This window comes from Aphanomyces astaci (assembly GCF_000520075.1).
Source record: "Aphanomyces astaci strain APO3 unplaced genomic scaffold supercont1.3, whole genome shotgun sequence".
Classification (NCBI taxonomy): domain Eukaryota; phylum Oomycota; class Saprolegniomycetes; order Saprolegniales; family Verrucalvaceae; genus Aphanomyces; species Aphanomyces astaci.
The window spans coordinates 880,915-900,849 of record NW_009798266.1 but is presented as its reverse complement, the minus strand read 5'-3'; the positions used below and the strand labels follow the sequence as shown (position 1 = coordinate 900,849).

Sequence of the window (19,935 nt, the reverse complement as noted above, 5' to 3'; positions counted from 1 at the left end):
ATATTAATACCACTACCTCGAAGTACATATTAATAGTACTGTAATACTTCGAAGTACTAGTAGTATTATTAGTACAGTACATTACCTTCACATGAATCATGCTGTTCCAGCTATTTTCGTTGGCCATACCTAGTAAGAGTATGCACATGTTTGCTTCCACTTGTACAGACTGTACAGTACATACTTAACCCTCCGTTGTCGAAAGCCCATCTAAGGCGCCGCCGTTGCTTGATCGACGTGGACGTTTGAAATATCGATAATGGTCATGTTTGTTGCATTGGCTTGCTCTCGAACGCTGTCCTGCCGCAGCCACTTGATAAAGTCAACGTGACCAGCTGCCTTGGCTCGGCGTAGAAGGTTGCTTGATTGAAAGTTGGTATGAAGCCACATTGCCCGCACAATCTCGTCGTGGTGAGCTTTGGCAGCTTCATTCATGACCGAGTATGCGATGGCGGAACGTCGCATAGGCTCGTCGTCATGATGGTCGTACAAGTAGAGCACCACGTGCTCGTGGCCATACTTGGCTGCTAGCATCATGGCTTTGGGAGTGTTGTGAACACCATGTTGATGTGCATGCAACCACTGTACGACCTCCAAGTGGCCGTTGGACGCCGCCCACTCCATCGCTTTGAACGTGCATTCTTCTGTGCGATGAGCATGCAGCCATTGCACCACTTGTAAATGGCCGTTCGACGCTGCCAAGTCCATGGCATGGGAGTTGCAGCCTTCTGGTCGATGAAGATGCAGGAACTCCACCACGGGCAGGTGTCCGTTGTTCGATGCATGGTTCATCGCATCCAAAGAGCATCCTTCGGTCCGATGCTCATGCAGCCACCTGACAGTATCCAGCTCTCCGTAGGTGGCGGCATAGTCCATGATCTTGGTCGTCCATCCAAAAGGACAGTCATTCAAGTAGCGCAGGACGTCGATATGTCCATTCGCCGCCGCCAGACCGACGTGTTCGTCCTTGACGTACGTGTGCAGCGGATCCAACCTGTTCAATAAGTCCAGCACAGGAACGTTGCCGAACGCAGCTGCATCACAAAGCACAATGGATTTCATATGAGGCATTGAACGTATTAGCCGTGGCAACCGGTCGACGCCGTACGCGGCGTACCATGCTGTGAGAAGGTGATGAAGTGGGTCCAAGTCCAGGTCAGCAGTTCCAGTTCGTATCGCATAATGCAAAATTGGACGATGGATTGATTCGAGATGAAGGAAAGGGAGCATGTCGCTGTAGTGCCCGCCTTGGAACACCCACACCTCGCGCAACAGCTCCGGCGAGCGCAGCACAAAGTCCATTGTCCCCAAGTGTAGAAAATGAAAAGGTGTGCAAAGTGAACCATCCGGATACTATAACCGGATATTTGTCGTGTCCAGAGCTTCGTCGAATTCGAGAGTTGCCATGTTGCAGCGGGTACTGCGTCGGCAGGTGGTGCGCGCGGCTGCTGGCAGCGTCCGATGGATCAACTATGGCCACGACATGCACAAGGTACGCTTGTATATGGCATAGCGACAATGTGATCTTAAGGAGAGATATCGCGTTAGGAAATGATGACAGACACCCAGAAAGTGGCCATCACCGAGTACGACGAGGGTGGTTTCGTCGTGAACGAAGTGGTGAGCGACACATCCAATGACTGCAACGGGTCTCATCCCAATCGTGCGTAGAATTTGCGTGGTTCCATTGCGGTCTTTCCTGAAATCGCGATGGTATGTACACACCAGCATCCGATTGAATGTTCTCCATGATGACATTACATGCCGTATTAGATGTGGAAGCCGCAGACAATGGACGAGATCACAAAGGAGAGTTTGACGATCTTTGCTGTCGCCAACCCCCCCGTTGGTACGTACACGTTTTCGACACGTTCTCGGCTCATCCCGTCGTAGAAATCCTCGTGTTGGGGTGTGGCAAGCGCATTCCTCGATTGCTCGAGCCTGAGCTTGCCGAATACTTGAAATTCCACGGCATTGTCGTGGAGTACGTCGATTCGGTACGAACGATATCAAGCTGACCTTGCATTCCCTGATCGATTGTACTCTAGTTCAATGCGTGTGCGACGTTCAACATCTTAAACGCCGAAGACAGAAAGGTGGCGGCGGCGATCCTTCCCGTCGAACCTTTCTCGATTAAATCTGTATAATTACAAAGCCCACGTTCCACGACTCCAATGCGTTTTGTACTTGCCTTCGTCGGCGTGGTGGTTGACATTAGGCAAATATTTGCTCAATGACGAGCTCTTCACATTTGCCCATTGGATCCATGGCATCGTCTCAGATGATGACGATCTTGGCTTGTCATGCAGGATACCATATAAACTGCTGCTTCGTATCGTACCCCAGTAGTGTATTTCGAAAAAGTTTGCAGCAAAGTTGCGGAGTTTTAGTCAGCATTATTGCTCATGGTGAATTTGCCGCAGGTGACTACGATACAATACTGTACATGCTACATATATCTTTCAAGCACAATTCAGTGCTTATGCAGCATGTATAGATCATGTCCGCTTTCTGTAGCTAAGAACGCGACGAGAGCTACATCCGTGGCGAACTAGTCAAGAGGCAGTGGGATGCAAAGGGGTTTCATACACGATAGGTTGAGCTGTCTAATTGTCGGTGGCTTGTTGCTGAGGACTCGAATCGTCGTCATTGCCCATGTACTGGGGCGACGGGTCACAGGATGGCGATCCGTAGACGGGCTGGGTGGCCAGCATGCTACCAATCTTTTTGAACTTGGACATTTTGAAGAGTTCTTTTTCAGGAGGCTGGCTGAACAGCTGGAGGCGCTTGTCTTGGCTGATGGATGCTTTGGTTTCACGGGGCAGGGGAAGTTTCTACGCTCAATCACACACATGAGCAAGTACAAAAGGAGGGTAGTCGTACGCCTTTGATCTTCATGCCAGACAGGTCCGGGTAGTCGTGGCCATCAGTGTGAAAGTTGGTGTGTTTGGCTTGGATCAGCATCTGAATGTCTTCGGAAGCACTGCCAGCCGTTCCAAATATATATATATCTGTCAGAGGAATACATGTGTCACCGAGTGGTGAACGCAACGTACGCTGTCTTGATGCCGTAAATCACATCGTTTGTGGGAGTGTACCCGATTTGTTTCTTCGTAGGAGCTGCCTTTTCTCGAATATCTGGGTGTTCGTTGGCATACTGTCGCACGTCCTTGGCATTGATGCACCTACGCATGTCATCCATCGTAAGTAGGAGAACACTGCCAAGGCCACTGCCCGACCACACACCCGATTTGCAACGCCCTTCGATTTGTCTCTACAAAGCTGCGCGTGGACTCGACTGCTGGAGAAGGCGTGGCTTGGACCCACTTGCCCATCACTTGCCCGGCATCTTCGGGGTCTCGGATGATGGGGTAGCCGTACACATGTTCCGTTTCTCTCGCATCTGGAAGGTCGTATGCTGGTCGCTTCACATGGCCGACCGTGCTTTTGATCATGGTGCGTCGCATTGGCAGGTTCTTCGGACCATTGTGTCCACTCGTCTTTGTCATGGTGGCAGTGCGGCGCGGAGGTTGATGAGAACTGCAAGCAAACTTCGTCGTCGAATGCTAAAAATAGAAGTCGTCCGGATAATTGCAGCCTAATTATACCAGACCGAAATCGTCTCGTTTGATTGGTCCGCTCAATCCATGCGTATGATTGGCCATTGGCCCAACACGCAAATTCATTGGTGCGTCTCGATGGTTGTTGGTTGGATTCAAAGCACTCGGGAACTCGCAACTGAAACATGGTCAAGAAAGCTGCCGCCGCCGCTGCACCCAAGAAGACTGCTGTTACCGCGGCCAAGAAGCCTGCTGCTGCGGCTTCTGCACACAAGAAAGACGCTCCTGCTGCCGTGACCAAAAAGCAGGCAACTCCAAAGGCGGCTGCAGCTAAAAAGGCTGCGACCAAGGAGTCCGCTCCGAAGAAGGAGACTGCTGCTGTTGCCGCTAAGAAAGCGGTGGCTGCACCCAAGAAGGAAGTTGCACCCAAGAAGGAGACTGCTCCTGCTGCTGCCAAAAAAGCTGCACCTGCCAAGAAGGACACGGTGCCTGCGAAAAAAGCTGCACCTGCCAAGAAGGTAGCTGCCGCCAAAGCAGAACCCACGAAAAAGGTAGCTGCTTCCAAAAAGACAGAGACGCCGTCGGCTGTGGTGAAGGACATCCCCAAGGCGACAGGAGCCGCAAAGGAAGTGGCCGTCGAGTCCAAAGCAGTCGAAGCCTCCGTCCCTGTGAAAAAGGCTGCTGCCGCCCCAGTCAAAAAGGCCGCTGCCACCAAGAAGGGTGGCAAGAAAAGCGTGGAGCAGCAATTGGCCAAGTTGCAGGGAGCTGAGTGGGACTCGGACGACGAAGACGCGGCGAGCACCCCCGCGTCCAAGAAGGAACAACCGGAACTCAACTTTGAGGCCAATGTGGACTTTGTGGAATTGACAAAAAAGACCAAGCAAAATCTGGCCAAGTCCAAAGGCGCGGCTGCTGCTGCCACCGAAGGCGCGGGGGCCACCCAGTCCAGCACGATCTTCATCGGTCGCATCCCCCACGGGTTCTACGAAAAGCAAATGCGTGGATTTTTCAGCCAATTCGGCGACATCAAGCGCCTCAAGGTGTCGCGCAACAAAAAGTCGGGCAAGTCCAAGCACTATGCGTTCATCGAGTTTGAAGAAGCCGACATCGCCCGCGTGGTCGCCGACACCATGGACGGCTACCGTCTCTTTGACAAGAGCCTCAGCTGCAACGTGCTGCCGGTGGACAAGTGCCACGAGCGCATGTTTATTGGCGCGAACCGCACGTTCCGCCCGATCCCGTACCGGAAGCTTGCCATCCGGGAACACAATGCGCCCAAGACGTTTGAGCAGCAAGAAGCCAACAACGCACGACTGCTCGCCAAGGAGTCGATCAAGCGAAACAAATTCAAGGCCCTCGGCATCGAATACGACTTTGAAGGGTACGCCGGCACGGCCCCCGCCAAGTCGTCGCATGTCAAGTTTTAAACATAGCAAAGAATATAAACTACTACTACTACTACTTTATGTATCTCGACTCAGGTGTTGGTTCAAGTGTTGATGCCAGCCATGGAATCGTCCTTCTGCTGTAGTATGCCGTTGTCCGAGTAAACTGTCAGTCTGACTTTCCACTGACACTGTGAACTCAACCCTCTATCCACCTTCAAAATAGCGTTATGCGGTTTTGCTTTTACAAATGTTATATATTGATAATATTTCCGCAGTTGTTAAGAATAATACTTCAAAGTAACGTTTATTAATAATAATAATGTACTTGTTAATTGAGTTTGGATTATAATGTACTTGTTATTAATACAGTACTTGTTAATTGAGTTTGGATTATATAATGTACTTGTTATTAATACAGTACTTGTTAATTGAGTTTGGATTATATAATGTACTTGTTATTAATACAGTTACTGTTGTTAAGAATAATACTTCAAAGTAACGTTTATTACTTACTACGTAGTATTAATACTCCCTGTACTTATTACAGTTACTCGAAGTACTAACAGTAGTACTCCAGAGTATTAATATTAATATTCGTATAAGTTTTTTTAAACTTACTAACGTTAGTATTAAAATACTAACGTTACATCATTTCCTGTTATTTAAAAATAACAGGAAATGCACTGAAAAGTGATAAAAGGATCAGCGAACGACCTTGACGTTGTCCAACTGACCTATCACGGCTTGACAATCAATAAATCCGATTTGGTTGAGCGTGGTCTCTTGTGCGATGACAGGACAGAGTTACGTGGAGGAGGTGACGTACCTCTTTGACGAGGACCCAAGCATGTAGGCTCGCTCGAGTAAGGCTCATTGTGATGATCGATCGCGTCGTAGCGATGAAATCGGTGTGGTTCACTTGGACGACGAACACGAAGCGTTCGTGCTTGCAGACCACAAGTTGGGCATTGCTATGGCCAAGATCCCCGCGATCCACCGTCAAGCAAAGGAGAAGTTCTTCCGAGCCAAGGATCTAAACGACGTACCCGGTATCTTGAACGCCACGCGGTGCATGTTGCTTGTGTGTGCAGACTTTTACACTGCATGGAACGCCAGGTATGTAGGGTACCCACATAGAGCAAGATGTATGGTCATGACGATGTAGGAAAACGTTGATCTCGAATGGTGTTTTCTCCGAAGAGGTCGAGATGAAGTTCACGAGGCTGGTGTTAACGCAGCATGCAAAGAGCATCGACACTTGGGCCCATCGGTACACATATGTATGCCGTTCGACATACAACCCAACTTATGAACGCGCCTACGTACTGTACTCCTCCTAGTCGATGGGTGTTTCATCGTCTCTTCCCTCGTCTTCCCAGTACGCCACTCGCCATCATCATGCGGTAGGTACACTTCCCATACCTTCGTAGGCGACGAGCTGGCGACCTTGTTGGCCCACGAGCTGTCGCTGTGCGCAAAACTGTGCGAAGAGCACCCCCGCAACTACTTTGCCTGGTCGTACCGATACTGCATCTGCTCCAAACTGTCGCTTCCATCGGTACACGTCGTTCGAATTCCGCATGTTGCTTCATCACACTTGTTCAGCTGCTCGCGGAACTGCACGACACCACTCGCGAGTGGTGCGACCGCCACGTGTCCGATCATTCCGCTTGGAACCACCGCCACCTGGTACTTGTGCTCGTGCTGTCCCAAGTGCCGACGTCCGCGACTACCCTCGTCGCAGACGAACTCGCCTTCGTCACGCGGCTCCAGCGGCTGTATCCTGACCGAGACGCCTTGTGGTGCCACCGACGCGCCATCTTGCAGACCATGGCGCCGTACTTGTCGAATAGGTCCATTTCATCATGGGAAGACCTTGATGCAGAATATGATGATGGGGGCACCGCCGCTGTCCTGGACGACCACTCGATCGACGCCTTCGTTCGGGTCGAAGTGCACTTTGGGTCCGAGGTAGGCTCGGTCCCTGCCTTGCGCTACGCGGTGTTTGCACTGGAATGGGTATGTATGTATGTATGTATGCTTTTCTGTATTGTCGAGTGGAAGTCTTACATGCGTGTGGAATCACAGATCCTCAAGCTGTCGCCAGCCCTGCCCCGTGTGGCCCAGTGGCATGCACAGATGTGCCGTCAGTTGACTGCAAAAGACCACGTCCGAGCCAACTTTTGGCTCCAACGACTACATACAGCAGTAGTACAAAGTCGATGATAACGTCGAGTGCGTCGTCCAGTCGAACTGAAGGGCATCGTAGCCTTACTAGTGGAAATGTGTGCTTCATTCAAGAGGCGAACAGAATTGTGACCCTTGAACCAAGAGGTTCGTGATAACCGTAGTACACTAGTACACTATCCCAAATCAAATGCATGGACTTGATATGAGAACCAATCTTTGATTCATTTGTATCCGTCCAAACTTCACGTAATATATACTAGTACTACGTAGTAATATCAATATTAATATCAATATCAATAGTACTACGTAGTAATACTACTTAGTATTTCGAAGTATACAATACCCTGGCTCAAGGCGGCAGAAAAAGATGAAAATAGTATTAATATTAATATACTATTAATAGTATATAATAGAAAATGGTATTAATATTAATATAGTATTAATAGTATATTAATATTAATATTAATAGTATATAATAGAAAATGGTATTAATATTAATACTATTTTCTTGTTTTTCTGCCGCCTTGGTATTGTGAGATATTTAACTCTGGATAAAAAGCAGATTAGTTATTGTGAGCGGTACTTGAAAAAGTTGAGTTCGACACGAAGATGATGGGCGTCAAGTCGGCTTTGGAGGTACTGTCCCCATGCAGGTCGTATTATGGACGTCACGTGGGGTGCGTTAGTATGAAGACACCATCCGCCAGCTGAAGATGCAACTGCACGACGCAAGAAATCAACTCTTTCGGTCGCAACAGCAACTGAACAGACTGAAGCAGCACCCCCCACGTGCATCTACGTTACAAGACTCCGTCTTCGCCAACGAATCACAACACTGCGAGTCGCTTGTTGGTCACGACATTCGATCGCAGGCATACACGGCAACTCTCCACTACTTACGGGACTGTAACTCCATCACTTCCGTAGTTCCAGACGTGCGTGGACGAAGTCAAAGCCGCGACGGGTGGATCCGTGGGCCATGCTCTCAACAAAACGATATGCAGATTGGAGTTTCTACAGCGAACGGTCCTTGACTCTCAGCGCCTCATGTCCGATATCCTTTACACGTGTTTCTGTCCCCATGGAGAGTGCATTCCCATTTCATCCTTAACCACTGGTCGAACAAACCATCCATACCTTGCGAGAAGAGTGCCACGACCTTCGCGACGTTACCAAATCCACGCCGAATCGACGTGAGATCAGGGTACTGCCACGTCATGACATTTCCCACTTTGTCCATAAGTCATATTGCATTGACCCCCTACATATATCGTAGATGTACCAATTGCAGAACGAAGCTCTTCAAGAAGAGGTTGATAGATTGACCAAGTCGAACCAACACGGACAAAGAGAGCGACCAGAGACCCCTGCCCGCGGCACGACGCCAGCCCCAGGGACAGTTCCTGCGACGATGCGACGTGACAAACTCCTCCGGCAACTCCGCTGCGTCCACACCCCAGACGAAGGAGCAGCTCCTCATATCATGCTGGATGTCAACGGAGACATGCACGAGCTCTCGAACGACCTGCGACAGCGCGCGGGGCTAATCTGCATGGACATGGTGGCCGACATGTGCCATCGCTTCGACTTGTCGTCGTTGGTCGATCTGCCTTCGCATGTCAAGCACGTGCGCCGCCTCTCTCGAAGCCTTCCGATGCTGATCACGTTTGTCGAGCGCGTCGAGGTGCTGACGGCGACTGGAGAGGTCAGCCCATCGTCCCAACGCACAGCCGTTTGACAGGAGGGTACATATGCGTAGAAGGCAGCCACAACTTCCGCATCGCAGCACCGGCCATCCAAAAGTTCGCTGGACTCGGTACACTACGTTTCACCTTGACTATATATATATATACTTCTAACAGCATCGCAGTTGGCCCGTCGACTATCGTTCATAGTGCACGATTACAAGGCGCTTCAGACACATTTGGCACGTCCAGGTCGTGCAATCCATGAGACGCTACTCAAATGCATGCATGTGTTGAATGTCCAGCACATCGACGAGATGGCGCCATCGATTGTGGTACTATTTTCCACATATATACAGCCATTTAGTCATCCATGGCTCACGTCCATGACGTGGTAGGATCTCGTGGCCGTCACAGCCGCCCATCGCGACTTTGTGTCGGCCTTGCGAACGGTGTTGGGTCTTTCCCGACATGAAACGCGATCCGACATTCTCGAGCTGCTCCAGACGTATATGCACACGATTGGCTTGGGGGCAAAGTAATTCAAAACTTAAATCTCTTCCGTTAAATCTCGACCGAGTGGCCGACGACGTTACTGTACGCCACTTGCTGGAACAAGTCGTGCTTGGCATCCACGATGACGCCAAGTGGGTCCCCGCGCCGTCGCTTGGACGCGTCCGGACGGACGGCGCCGCTGCTACGTTTGGTTCGTGGCGAGATCTGTGGGGTATCCTCGTCATTATTGTCCTTGGTATCCTCACGGGGGGCAACAGATCCGCCGACAACCCGAGCGGTGGCGGCATGGGGGCGGTCGTCGGTGTCGGACACTTCACGCGAGAACCACATCGACATGTCTTCAAACAGCGGGACCTGTACCTCGGAAGTCACGTGCATGTGCTGCACAAACAGGTTGAGCAAGCTGGGGGGGGGCGCTGGGGCGGACGTCGCCCAATGGACGCGCCACACGGGTTTGGACTTGTCCATGACGACATGGTGCATCCACGGACACCCCAGGACGTCGTAATGGTTCATCTTTTGGCGCTCCAAGTGAAACTGGCGTCGGAACCGATTGCACGCTTCGATCCACGGCGCGTCCTTGGTGGCGGCGTAGTGTTTTTGCACCCACACGAGAAACAGCAGCGACACAAGCCGAGTGACGTGGCGGGCGGCGTCTATTCTGACCGTCACCTTGTTGGCAGTGTCAAAATTGAGCACATGATGGCAGTAGAACTCGAGCATGGGCTTCAGGATGGGCGACCCGTTCCACGCGACACCGTATTGCGCACAAAATCCCTTGGTCGCCGTGTAAAAAGAGCACCCCGTCGGGTACTTTGACATGAAAAAGTCGCAAAAGCGCACACAAAACGCAAATGTAAAGGCAAAGTCGACTTCCCGGACGTCGTCGACGCGGAACGTGCCATGCGGAAGGTTGTCCAGGGGGTGGACGGTAAGCATGTTGGTGTTGGACGCGTCGACAGTCACGAGGCCCTTGGAGTATCGCTGCAGCCGATCGCCATTCAGGTTGCTGCCTTTGAAACCGGGATGCGCGTCGTAGAAGCGAGCGACCAACGACGGCACATGGCCAGACTCGACGCCAGCCTTTCGAAGGAACCGGACGAACGCGATCGTCGCACGCATGCGTAGCGTGACTAGGGCTTTCATGCCCGCGGCGTCGAGTTTTTTAGATGTTGACGTCGCTTTCTTCGTCGACGCCTTGCTCTTGTGGCCAGCACGAGCCGCTTTGCTGGGGACAGTACTCGACTTGGACGCCTTGGATGGCTTCGATGTCGTAGGTTTTCTTGTGACGGGTGTTGAGATGCCGTCACTATGTGTTGCGTTCTGTGGATCTGGCGACGCCCTGGTTGAAGCGGTGTCTGGATTGGAAGGTCGTGGCGCAGGGACTATGCATTTCTTGAACAGTACCAGTGACTTTCCATCGACTCGAGATCCAACGGCTTCTGGCAATGCTGAAGGTTCAATCGTGGTCGGGTTCGATTGAACGCCATGACGGGCTGGACTCTCTGGCTTCGCATTAGCCGGAGAGTCCGCTTTTGACAGGCCCTTCTTGGCCTGCTTTGACCCTTTGCCCTTGGAGATAGCCTTGGCTGCCTGCGAAGAAGCATCGGAGGTGTCGTCTTCGGCGGGCGGTGCTTTATAGGACGATCCACGTCGAAAGATCGTCGTCATGGCACTCACTTTCGTCGGGTGCTGGTTCTCGTCCCTGTTTGAAAATTGAAATGCAAGGATGCCATTGGACAAAAAGACTTTCGAATCGTGCGATTTCATTGGACATTATCTTGCCCACTGTTTTCTCTCTATTTTTAACCATGGATAGACAACCATGGACCTTCCTCAAAATCCGCCAGCAGGCGATGGCATGCATGCATCCAGAGACTTCCACCTGTATGCTCAAGTCACCTCCTCACCATGCAACGAGCTGATGCATAAGAAACAGCCAACGATGGCTAATATTTGCCTCTCGTTCATACATTACTGTAAGCACACTCGAATCGACTGGTTGCAGCAAAGTGAAAGTCCAAGGGGAAGTACTGAAGTAGTAGGTACAGTAAGTACTCTGTCAGACCTGGTGAGCCAGCTCGCTAGTGGGGGACAAAAGTGAGATATAGATGGTCATTGTGAGCAGCGGAAAAATGGAATTCATGTGCAAGTTCCCTTACCTAGGTTAAGCGATGGGGATTGCCTTGCCCAGTTGATAGGAATATAAAGTTTGACAAGTTGAAGCAGACGCCCCTTTTGTTGTCCAATCACGTTGCAGGGTTGTGGATGTGCAAAGGTGCACGGATTAATATTGCATTCCGAATCCAGCCATGTCGTGCGCACCTCAGAGCGCCGTGGTATTCTCGCTAGGTCTGTTGACCGGAACAGGGACCACCTTGTACGTGTGCATGATGGTTAAGTCGATGTACACTCACTTCTCCTTCATTAGGATGTCCAAGATCATGTACGACATCGACGCCGTGGGTCTGGACGGCGAAACCCGCAAATTTGAAAAACCTATCTTTCAAACGCTGCTCATGTTTGTCGCCATGATCTTCGCCTTGCCGATCCAGTGGGCATATCACTGGCATTTAGATCGCAAATGGCACGCCAATGGAGGCAAATCCAGTGGATGTACGCACAACGATCAAACCTCCTTGACCACCACTCGTTCTCACTCGTCCTTGTTCTGTACAGTCAAACGACCGTCGCGCATTCCCATCCGAACGTACTTCGTCCTGGCGCTTCCTGCCGCGTTCGACCTGCTGGGGACGTACTTGGCCAACCTTGGGTTGCTGTACGTGACTGTGAGCGTGTTCCAGCTCATGAAGTGCACCGTGATCATCTTTGTGGCGCTGCTCAAGGTGGTGGTGCTGGGCGAGCACTTGAAGCGTTACATGTGGATTGGCATTGGCATGAACACGTTGGCGGCGCTCATGGTTGGGTTCTCCAGTTTCCAAGACACGGAGGAGCAGTTGAACAACAATGAAAACCCAGGCTTGGGGATCATCATGATTGTGCTCAGCTGCTTTGTGCAGTCGGCGCAGTACGTGTTTGAGGAGAAGCTGATGGGCGACGGCATCGACACGGCGCCGCCCTTGATCGTTGTGGGCATGGAGGGGCTGTGGGGCCTGCTCATGTCGCTCCTCGTCGTGTACCCGATTGCGTACTTTGTACCTGGCAGCGACCTCGGCTCGTACGAGCGCATCGACGACGCGTGGTTCATGCTTGCCCACAACCAGACCGCGCAGATCGCTGCCGCCATCTTCCTCGTGGTCATCTTGGGCTACAACGTGTTTGCAGTGTTTGTCACGTTCTTGCTCAACTCGATCTGGCATGCCATCCTCGACAACTTCCGCCCCATCACCGTGTGGGCTACGGACTTGAGTCTGTTTTACATCTTTACGCCCAAGACGTTTGGCGAAGCGTGGACGCCGTGGAGCTACTTGGAACTGGCGGGCATGTTTACGCTGTTGCTAGGCACGGCCGTGTACAACGGCACGATCCCGCTGCCCGGCCACACGTACGATGAAGTTTTGTTTGCCGACCCCAACACCCCTATCCGCACGTCACTGGCCATGACCAGCTCGTCGCTGTCCCGAAGCCCGCTGCTCACGCGAAACGCGATCAAGGCCGCGGAAGTCGCCAGCCGGACGCCCAACCCCGCCGACCGCGAGCGTGTGCGCAAGGAATACATGACGGAATACCAAGGAAGGAATGACAAGGATCCCAACAGCGTTCGGCGACGACTCGACCCCGCAGGACACAACTATGGCTCCATGGAGACGTAATCACAATACAAAATATTAGGGGGTGGGTTCGACGAGAGCTATGTGTGTATACGTATAGGTTGTATCGTATGCATGCCGAGTTTGCAACTGTTTGTACTGAACCATCATTCCCAGTGTGTATGGACAATTGAACGACCATATATATACATGCACCGACCCATGCCCATCATGCCTTGATATCCCTGTGGCGACCGGCCGTGGAAATGCTAACGTTCCCGGCGATTTTGCGATAACATTATGCGCTTGGAATGGCCACTGGTGAAGAAGTTACCTGGCATGTAAACTGATCGTGGTGGGTGTTGAAGTTGACGCTGTACACACATGTCACCGACCAGGTTGGTCGCTCTGAACTCCGTCCCTCGTCCAGCATCCCTCGCGGACTGCCGAGCAAGGTGCGCTTGTCATGGAGACGTTTCATGAGACTGTCATTGGCCACCGATTGATTGGACTTAGCACATCACGGATCTTTATCATGTGGGGGTTGAAATATGGAACCCCCCCGCAAAGATATTGCGAGCTTCTATTTTCACTGCCACCGTGTACTTCAATGTGGCCGACTATTATATTTCATGGGTCCCCCCACAACACTTTTTGTTTTTTTCGTCATAAAACGTCTTGCGTCAAGCACGAACGTCGCACAGCTTCTTCACACAGGGCTGGGTGACACGTGTCGGTCGCGCTTTTGTCTGTCTCGACCGTTGCTTCCCCAAGGAAACGAATACCCCACGTGCTTTGAATGTGCATCGACGATGCCTTCCTTCGTCGAAGACGTGCCGCCGATTGCGTCTAGTCCCAGGTTATGGCGGCAACTTGGGATTTTTGAAATGACGTTTTTTGCGTTTTACACCGTCCCAGCCACATCTCGTTTCTCCTGGTACGTGGAAATTCTCGAACCCGTGGGTATACTATAAAACTTCGGTGGGTGATCCATTATCACCAACCAAAAGGTGGGCCTGTCGCGCAAAACTTGTAGAATTCTTTGATTGGATGGATAATTCGTGAAAATACGATGATTGGCTAAGATTTGGAGTATACACCAATCACAGACATATGTAAATTCCATGCACGATCGTCATAGCGTTTCTGTCGATGGGCGAAGTTCGCACTTGCAGCCCACCCCACGTCCGGTCTATCATGAATTTGCATGCGACGATGTCTACCATGATTAGGAAGGCCGGTATGTCGTCCAAAGCTTGAAATCAAACGGGCCTCATGCTATAAGACTCAGTCCATCGTCCTTGTCATCGAAAATGGAGTCATAAACACTAAGCACCGATCCATGGTATACACAATACAGTGCACTATATTCGTGCAAGTCGAATCTTGCAGTTTTTGGGGGTGGGGGGCCCGACTTAATTGGCAAAACCAACAATAAAAAGAACGATAGGACTTTAGTATCAAAAGGGATAAATAATATTTGGAGGGAGATTTTATATGGGGCGTGTTACGTTATATCTTGACTTGTATTGCCCATATTTCCATTTCGAACCCGAAGTCACTTTCGCGGCGTGAAGTAGCGGCAAGTGACTACCTTCGACAAGTACAAGCGTCCCTGCTCCTTGTCGCCCTACGTGTATCGTCCCATACACGTGTTGATCGTTGGCTTATCGTCCTTGTGACCACCTACGGGATCGAGTGCGCGTCGTGTTGTATAGCACCCACAATTGCTTCCCACCCAGTCCCAGAATCATCTCGAAGGAACAGCATCCCGCACGAGTTACCTCACCACACAAGACAGGAAATATGATGCTCGGTATGTACGCAGAGGACCCTTTGGCCAAGCAACAAAGCCAACATGCACAGGCGGCGCATGTTCAAGCCAAGGCCATGCTGGGAGCAGATTCGGCGATCGCCGACATTCTTGACGGCGATATGAACTGGTTTACCGACGGCGGCCTCCTTCGAATGGAGGAATTTGGTCACGACATCGATTGGGTCCATGAAGAACTAGATCAGTCGTTGCATCTTCAATGCGCCCATGGCGACAGCGAAGACCTGTTTGCCCGCGAGTTCTCTCCGTATGCCCCCCCTGCAACAGTCATTGCATCAGAGCCAACATCACATCACCATCCGACAGCGTCAGGTAAATGCTTCCACCTGCTCGCCTCGTCCATGCTGACATATCCTGCAGACGGAATCTCCATGGCCGGCGGGCTGCGAGCATGCGATGCGACCGAGAAGCTGTTGATGAGCTTCGATACGATGACCTACACAAGTCCATCTCCGGTGTCGTCCCCTCGTCATCGAGAGCACGACGACTTGCTTGACGACGATACCATGGATGACGACATGGATGACGACTTGGAGGACGACGACGATCATGACAGCTCGATGGATGCCACTTCATCATCCCTCCTGCATGCGCAGCCGGTGGTGTCGGACTTGGAATCGCATATTCACGGGTTGATGCTCATGCCGCCGACCAAGTCGCTGAGCACGACGTCGCCGTCCAAGCCGTCGGACAAGGTGATTGCAAACGGCGCGCCAGATGGCAAGTTCAAGAAGCTGTTCGAACCGATCGTCCACCAGCGCACGATTGGCGCGTACACGCCGACGGCACGGAAGCTCCGCCTGGAGAAGTTCCACGAGAAGCGAAAGAAACGCATTTGGAAGAAGAGCATCAAGTACGACTGCCGGAAAAAGCTTGCGGACGACCGACCGCGTATCAAGGGCAGGTTTGTGCGCGTGTTGGAGAACTTAGGATTGAAACCCGACGACGGCGACGCGGCCAAGCTGCTGCTCCTGGAAGACGGCGAGATCGACCCCGCCTCGCTCGGCCTGCCTACCGCCGCTACCTCCACGACCGCCCCCATGACGCCACCAGCCTTGTCCAACTCGCTGGTACCCGCCGCCCAGACAACCATCCCAGGCACCAGCGTTGTCGTGCCAGCGGCCATCGTGATCGGACAGTCAAGTAGTGAGCTGACGCCACCGCAAGGAAATAGTCCGTTGGCGGCCGCGACGCTGAGCCCCGCCGTGAGTCATCACTCGATCCACTTTGGGAGCTTTGGCACGTTCCCGTCGCCGGTGGTGATGGTCAAATTGGAGCCGCCGCCGCCGCCGGCGACCGCGTTTCCCCTCGTCGGCCGTGCCATCATGGGATGACGATGATCTGCCCCCGCCCTCCTCGTCGATTAGTCTTAGAAAAACAACCCAACACCCACAAAACCAACAAACTCACAAAAGTCACATGGTTTTTTAGTGCCATACTACTAACGTTACTATATTGGGGGAGTTTAGTGCCATACTATATTGGAGGAGTTTAGTGCCATACACTATAAACAAAACTACCTAACCACAAACGTTGTCAAGTCAACTGGCCTTGGAGCGCTCGCAGCGGCACCTTCAACTCGCGCAGGACATTGGACAAGGCGGAAACAAACGCCGCCGCTTGGTCGTGCAGCGCCTTGTCGACGGGGAACATGTGCTTGGCCGTGTCGGAGAGCAGCCACACGTCCTCCATGAAGCGCTCGAGCATGCGGTAGCGCCGCTGCCCACACCGGACGCTCAGCCTCGTCACGTCCATAAACTATACAAAGTGCTTTCGAGTTGAGAATACATGTAGAATACGGCGAAGAATAGTATACATTGTCGTATTGCGGATCGTCGAGCAACACTCGTACAAACTTGCGGCCAAACGACTCGACAGTGGTCGCCCGTTGGATAGCATCGTACAGCATGTCGTTGAACGCAGCTATCGGCGGGGGAGGTCCGCCGTTGGCTGGCATCATGGATGGCAACCGAGCGAGGAGGTTGGGGGCTCGACCGAGGGGCTGGGGGCGTTGGTTAGGTAGTGCTGCTGTCATGTCATGTCGGCGGTGTTGGAAATGCAATTTCGGCGGTGGAACCAGCGAGTTGTCGATTGGGGGGCGTCGACTTTGGACTTGATGGGGCTCTTGCCACGAAGACGACGACGACAAGGCGTCGCTGCTGCGCTTTCGGCGGACGTAGTCGTCGGATCTCCAGTCCGAGTCTACGGGGCGAGAAGGATGGCGGGGTCTCTGCTCATGCTGCTGCTGCGGTGGGGGGGGGTAAGGTTGTTGGTGGTGGGTGGGCTGCCGAGGATTCTCCTGCGGCCGTGGAGGGGGAGGGGGGTCGGACGAAGCAGGACGAAGGACTCGTCTCATAGATGGCAACTTGCGATGGCGGTTTGGTTGATGGAAGGTCGGTCCACCATCCCAGCGCAAGGCATCGGCGGGGCTTCCCGCGTGTTGTTGTGGGCTGGGCAGTCGTGACGACATGGAGACAGGATGATGGGGCTGTCGTTGTGGTGGCGCCGCGGCTGCTCCGAAACCAAGGGACATGACGGGAGGCAACTGCCGCGATGAGGCTTGAGGCTTCTGGTGGTATTCTGGGGTAGTAAACCGTCGCGTTGCGTGGGTAGGCTGGTGGTGGAACTGGGGTTGGACACTCCGAGGCGGCATGGACGAGTACGACGACACAAGTTCGTCATCGGATGCGGTCAAGTCGAGCACTTCAGCTGGACGAGGGAAGGAAGTCGCCCGAGGCGCCGACGAAGCAAGCTCATGGACTGACGACGTAGCTGGGAGCGACGGCACCTTTGATGGACCACGTGTCACTCGCTGATTTGGGGATGCGGATGCCGCCGGTAGCGGACTCTTTCGACGACGGCGGGAAGGCTCTTGAGGAAGGGCGGCTTTGGTTGGCAGCGAGCAACTGGCTGGCAAGTCAACCCCGTTGCCCTGGACACCATCGGCAACACATGGACGGCTGACGGCACTTGGTTCTGTCGCTAGACGGATCGGAGAAGTTGGCTGCAGGAGCGGTGACAGCATGTCGAGGGTCAAGTCTTCGGAATCGCCGTCAGTGTACACCACGTGGAATTGTTCTCCGTAATCGAGGGATTCCCATCGACTTGTCACCTTGCCATCATACCACCCAAACCCATCAAAGAACTTGCGGACGCTTCTGCCCAGGAGGTCGCTCGTCGTCGCAGTAGGAGCAATGGGAACAACGTTTACAGACGTGCGAGTACTCTCCATGTCTGGATTCTCGGTTAATGGACCAGGGAATTTTTCCTCCGGGATTTCTGTTGCCACTGAGGGAGATGGAATATCCTTTGTCGGAACAACCGGACATGCGGGTACGCTGGGCAATGAGGATGCGTACTTCCTGTAGGTCTTGGGCACAAACTCGTCCACTTTCAACTCGACTCCACCAGTCCCAATGTGCAAGGGAAGCATCATCGCCTTGGACGTCCGTTTGTGGTTGGCGGCGTCAAGTAGGTTGTGACGGATGGGGGATTCGTCTTGTGCATACACTCGCATGGTACTTCGATTCTCCATGGACACAGGGACAACGGACTGCGCTCGGTGCAGCCACGTTGCCGACTTGGTCGCCGAACACAATGCTGTCATTTTTATTCCGCATAATACAATATAATACGGATAATTCCACCGGATACCATAATTATCACTATTAATAGTACTACTAATATGTATTTGTACTATCCGTATACTATTAATAGTACTGTAGGTATGAGAATTCTTCGAGTTTTCCGTGGAATTGCCCTAACGTTAACGTAACGTAATAGCGAGAGTCATTATTCAAGAGGTTTTCGAAAGAGTAGGGTTTGAGGTTCGCCATGTGTTTTCCAGTGATTTTGATTGGCCAATGCAAAAATACTGCACCCAAGTTGACACAAGTCGCTGATGTCTCAACGAGATTTTACAGGCAAACCCTGAAAAACGTTCAACAAATCTGACCGTTCAGCCACGACTGAAAACGGTTCAAACTAATAAACTCTAGTTAGATGATGATTTTGTACTCTGACCACCTCAACTCATACTAGGGATTTAGCATTATACTTCGAAATATGTGCACGCGGGGGTAGGACGAAGTCCCCGGGTTAGAGGGTTACGGGAAGAAGATTTGCTTGAACGTTTTCAGTCTTGGCTGAACGGTATCCAGATTTCTTGAACGTTTTCCCATAGTTTCCAGATTTGACAGTGTACAATTCCCTCATTAAAGCAGTTCCACTGTGACCCGAAATACTGTTTCAATGAGGGTTATATGGAACTTTGTATGCTCAGACCACCTCACCTCTTACTAGGGGTGAAGTGCATCTCAGTGGTTAACGATAGCTAACCACTAGCGATGCACTTAACCCCGGAGATTTAACATCGTATGTACTCACCGGGGGTAGGACGGAGGCCCAGGTTACAGGGCTACTGGCGAAAAGGTGTATCCGGATGTGTTAATTCCCATTTCGGGTCAAAACAACATGGAACTGTTTATATGAGAGAATTATTCTTTGATAGCGAGTTAGGGTTTCGCTGGAGTCAGGTATGACACATGGCGCGTCATAGTCATTTCATACCCAGTGTATTACAGTATAACCAATTACTTCGAAGTAAACTACAGAACGACAGCATGTGGAAAAGAATAAAACTCCGCAAACAGCTATGGTGCACATCATTTAGAGCCTGTTCCAAGTACTTTTCAAAATGGGCAATATCCAATCAAAACGCTCCCCAACTCATCCATTTTTCAAAATGGGGTACATGACCCCATTTCATCCCATTTTGGGCACCTCAGCTATTTCGCCAATGACTGGCTAATAATGGATGCCCACTATCCAATCATTGATCCCAATCCCATTCCAACTTTTCAATTTGACATGATGGACTCGACCACTGTAGCGTGAGTTGCTGTCGTTGGCGCCGCCTTTCGATCGACGAACGTAGCAACCGCGCCCCTGCCATCAACACCGTACCCAGTACCACGTGGCAGCAAGTCAAGACCGACGGCACATACGACGGATGGTTCACGCGCCACCTGCGCTGCACCCGCCACACCTTTC

The 19,935-nt window shown here is 51.9% G+C and overlaps 9 protein-coding genes across 11 annotated transcripts; 5 read left to right on the top strand and 4 right to left on the bottom strand.

The window, feature by feature from the left end:
* Nucleotides 1–90: 90 nt before the first annotated feature.
* H257_01875 (hypothetical protein) lies at nucleotides 91–1,303 on the bottom strand (the record flags this gene model as incomplete). Its single annotated transcript, XM_009825300.1, has 1 exon — nucleotides 91–1,303. A coding segment is annotated over one exon (1,093 nt), but the record flags the coding sequence as incomplete, so codon positions are not given.
* A 66-nt stretch (nucleotides 1,304–1,369) lies between these two features.
* Nucleotides 1,370–2,175, top strand: H257_01874 (hypothetical protein). Its single transcript, XM_009825299.1, has 6 exons — nucleotides 1,370–1,492; nucleotides 1,549–1,620; nucleotides 1,672–1,713; nucleotides 1,774–1,849; nucleotides 1,894–1,997; nucleotides 2,049–2,175. Exons 1-6 carry the CDS (start codon nucleotides 1,406–1,408, stop codon nucleotides 2,145–2,147), a joined length of 480 nt encoding a protein of 159 aa, XP_009823601.1. The 5' UTR covers nucleotides 1,370–1,405; the 3' UTR covers nucleotides 2,148–2,175.
* Nucleotides 2,176–2,487: 312 nt separating this feature from the next.
* H257_01873 lies at nucleotides 2,488–3,552 on the bottom strand. Of its 2 annotated transcripts, XM_009825297.1 has the most exons (4): nucleotides 3,247–3,552; nucleotides 3,057–3,185; nucleotides 2,884–2,983; nucleotides 2,488–2,834 (listed from the first exon to the last, which is right to left on the bottom strand). In XM_009825297.1, exons 1-4 carry the CDS (start codon nucleotides 3,507–3,509, stop codon nucleotides 2,607–2,609), a joined length of 720 nt encoding a protein of 239 aa, XP_009823599.1. In that variant the 5' UTR covers nucleotides 3,510–3,552; the 3' UTR covers nucleotides 2,488–2,606. The 2 variants fall into 2 exon arrangements, with proteins under 2 accessions (XP_009823599.1, XP_009823600.1); XM_009825298.1 differs by having other exon boundaries at nucleotides 2,488–2,983.
* Nucleotides 3,553–3,715: 163 nt separating this feature from the next.
* On the top strand, nucleotides 3,716–5,036 carry H257_01872 (hypothetical protein). The gene has a single exon (XM_009825296.1). It carries the CDS (start codon nucleotides 3,746–3,748, stop codon nucleotides 4,985–4,987), a length of 1,242 nt encoding a protein of 413 aa, XP_009823598.1. The 5' UTR covers nucleotides 3,716–3,745; the 3' UTR covers nucleotides 4,988–5,036.
* A 702-nt stretch (nucleotides 5,037–5,738) lies between these two features.
* On the top strand, nucleotides 5,739–9,365 carry H257_01871 (hypothetical protein; the record flags this gene model as incomplete). The annotated part of the gene is made up of 13 exons (XM_009825295.1): nucleotides 5,739–5,797; nucleotides 5,846–6,064; nucleotides 6,114–6,218; nucleotides 6,289–6,326; nucleotides 6,379–6,506; nucleotides 6,554–6,967; nucleotides 7,037–7,117; nucleotides 7,825–8,010; nucleotides 8,066–8,331; nucleotides 8,459–8,843; nucleotides 8,898–8,954; nucleotides 9,009–9,158; nucleotides 9,222–9,365. The coding sequence occupies 13 exons, from the start codon at nucleotides 5,739–5,741 to the stop codon at nucleotides 9,363–9,365; spliced, it is 2,232 nt and encodes a 743-aa protein (XP_009823597.1).
* Nucleotides 9,341–11,041, bottom strand: H257_01870 (hypothetical protein). The gene has a single exon (XM_009825294.1). The coding sequence runs from the start codon at nucleotides 11,008–11,010 to the stop codon at nucleotides 9,388–9,390; it is 1,623 nt and encodes a 540-aa protein (XP_009823596.1). The 5' UTR covers nucleotides 11,011–11,041; the 3' UTR covers nucleotides 9,341–9,387.
* A 601-nt stretch (nucleotides 11,042–11,642) lies between these two features.
* Nucleotides 11,643–14,133, top strand: H257_01869. Of its 2 annotated transcripts, XM_009825293.1 has the most exons (3): nucleotides 11,643–11,719; nucleotides 11,771–11,955; nucleotides 12,019–14,133. In XM_009825293.1, the coding sequence occupies exons 1-3, from the start codon at nucleotides 11,652–11,654 to the stop codon at nucleotides 13,110–13,112; spliced, it is 1,347 nt and encodes a 448-aa protein (XP_009823595.1). In that variant the 5' UTR covers nucleotides 11,643–11,651; the 3' UTR covers nucleotides 13,113–14,133. The 2 variants fall into 2 exon arrangements, with proteins under 2 accessions (XP_009823595.1, XP_009823594.1); XM_009825292.1 differs by having other exon boundaries at nucleotides 11,771–14,133.
* A 439-nt stretch (nucleotides 14,134–14,572) lies between these two features.
* H257_01868 (hypothetical protein) lies at nucleotides 14,573–18,484 on the top strand. Its single transcript, XM_009825291.1, has 2 exons — nucleotides 14,573–15,195; nucleotides 15,244–18,484. Exons 1-2 carry the CDS (start codon nucleotides 14,856–14,858, stop codon nucleotides 16,215–16,217), a joined length of 1,314 nt encoding a protein of 437 aa, XP_009823593.1. The 5' UTR covers nucleotides 14,573–14,855; the 3' UTR covers nucleotides 16,218–18,484.
* H257_01867 (hypothetical protein) lies at nucleotides 16,310–18,490 on the bottom strand (the record flags this gene model as incomplete). Its single annotated transcript, XM_009825290.1, has 2 exons — nucleotides 16,310–16,641; nucleotides 16,700–18,490. 2 exons carry the CDS (start codon nucleotides 18,488–18,490, stop codon nucleotides 16,420–16,422), a joined length of 2,013 nt encoding a protein of 670 aa, XP_009823592.1. The 3' UTR covers nucleotides 16,310–16,419.
* Between the last annotated feature and the right edge of the window lie 1,445 nt (nucleotides 18,491–19,935).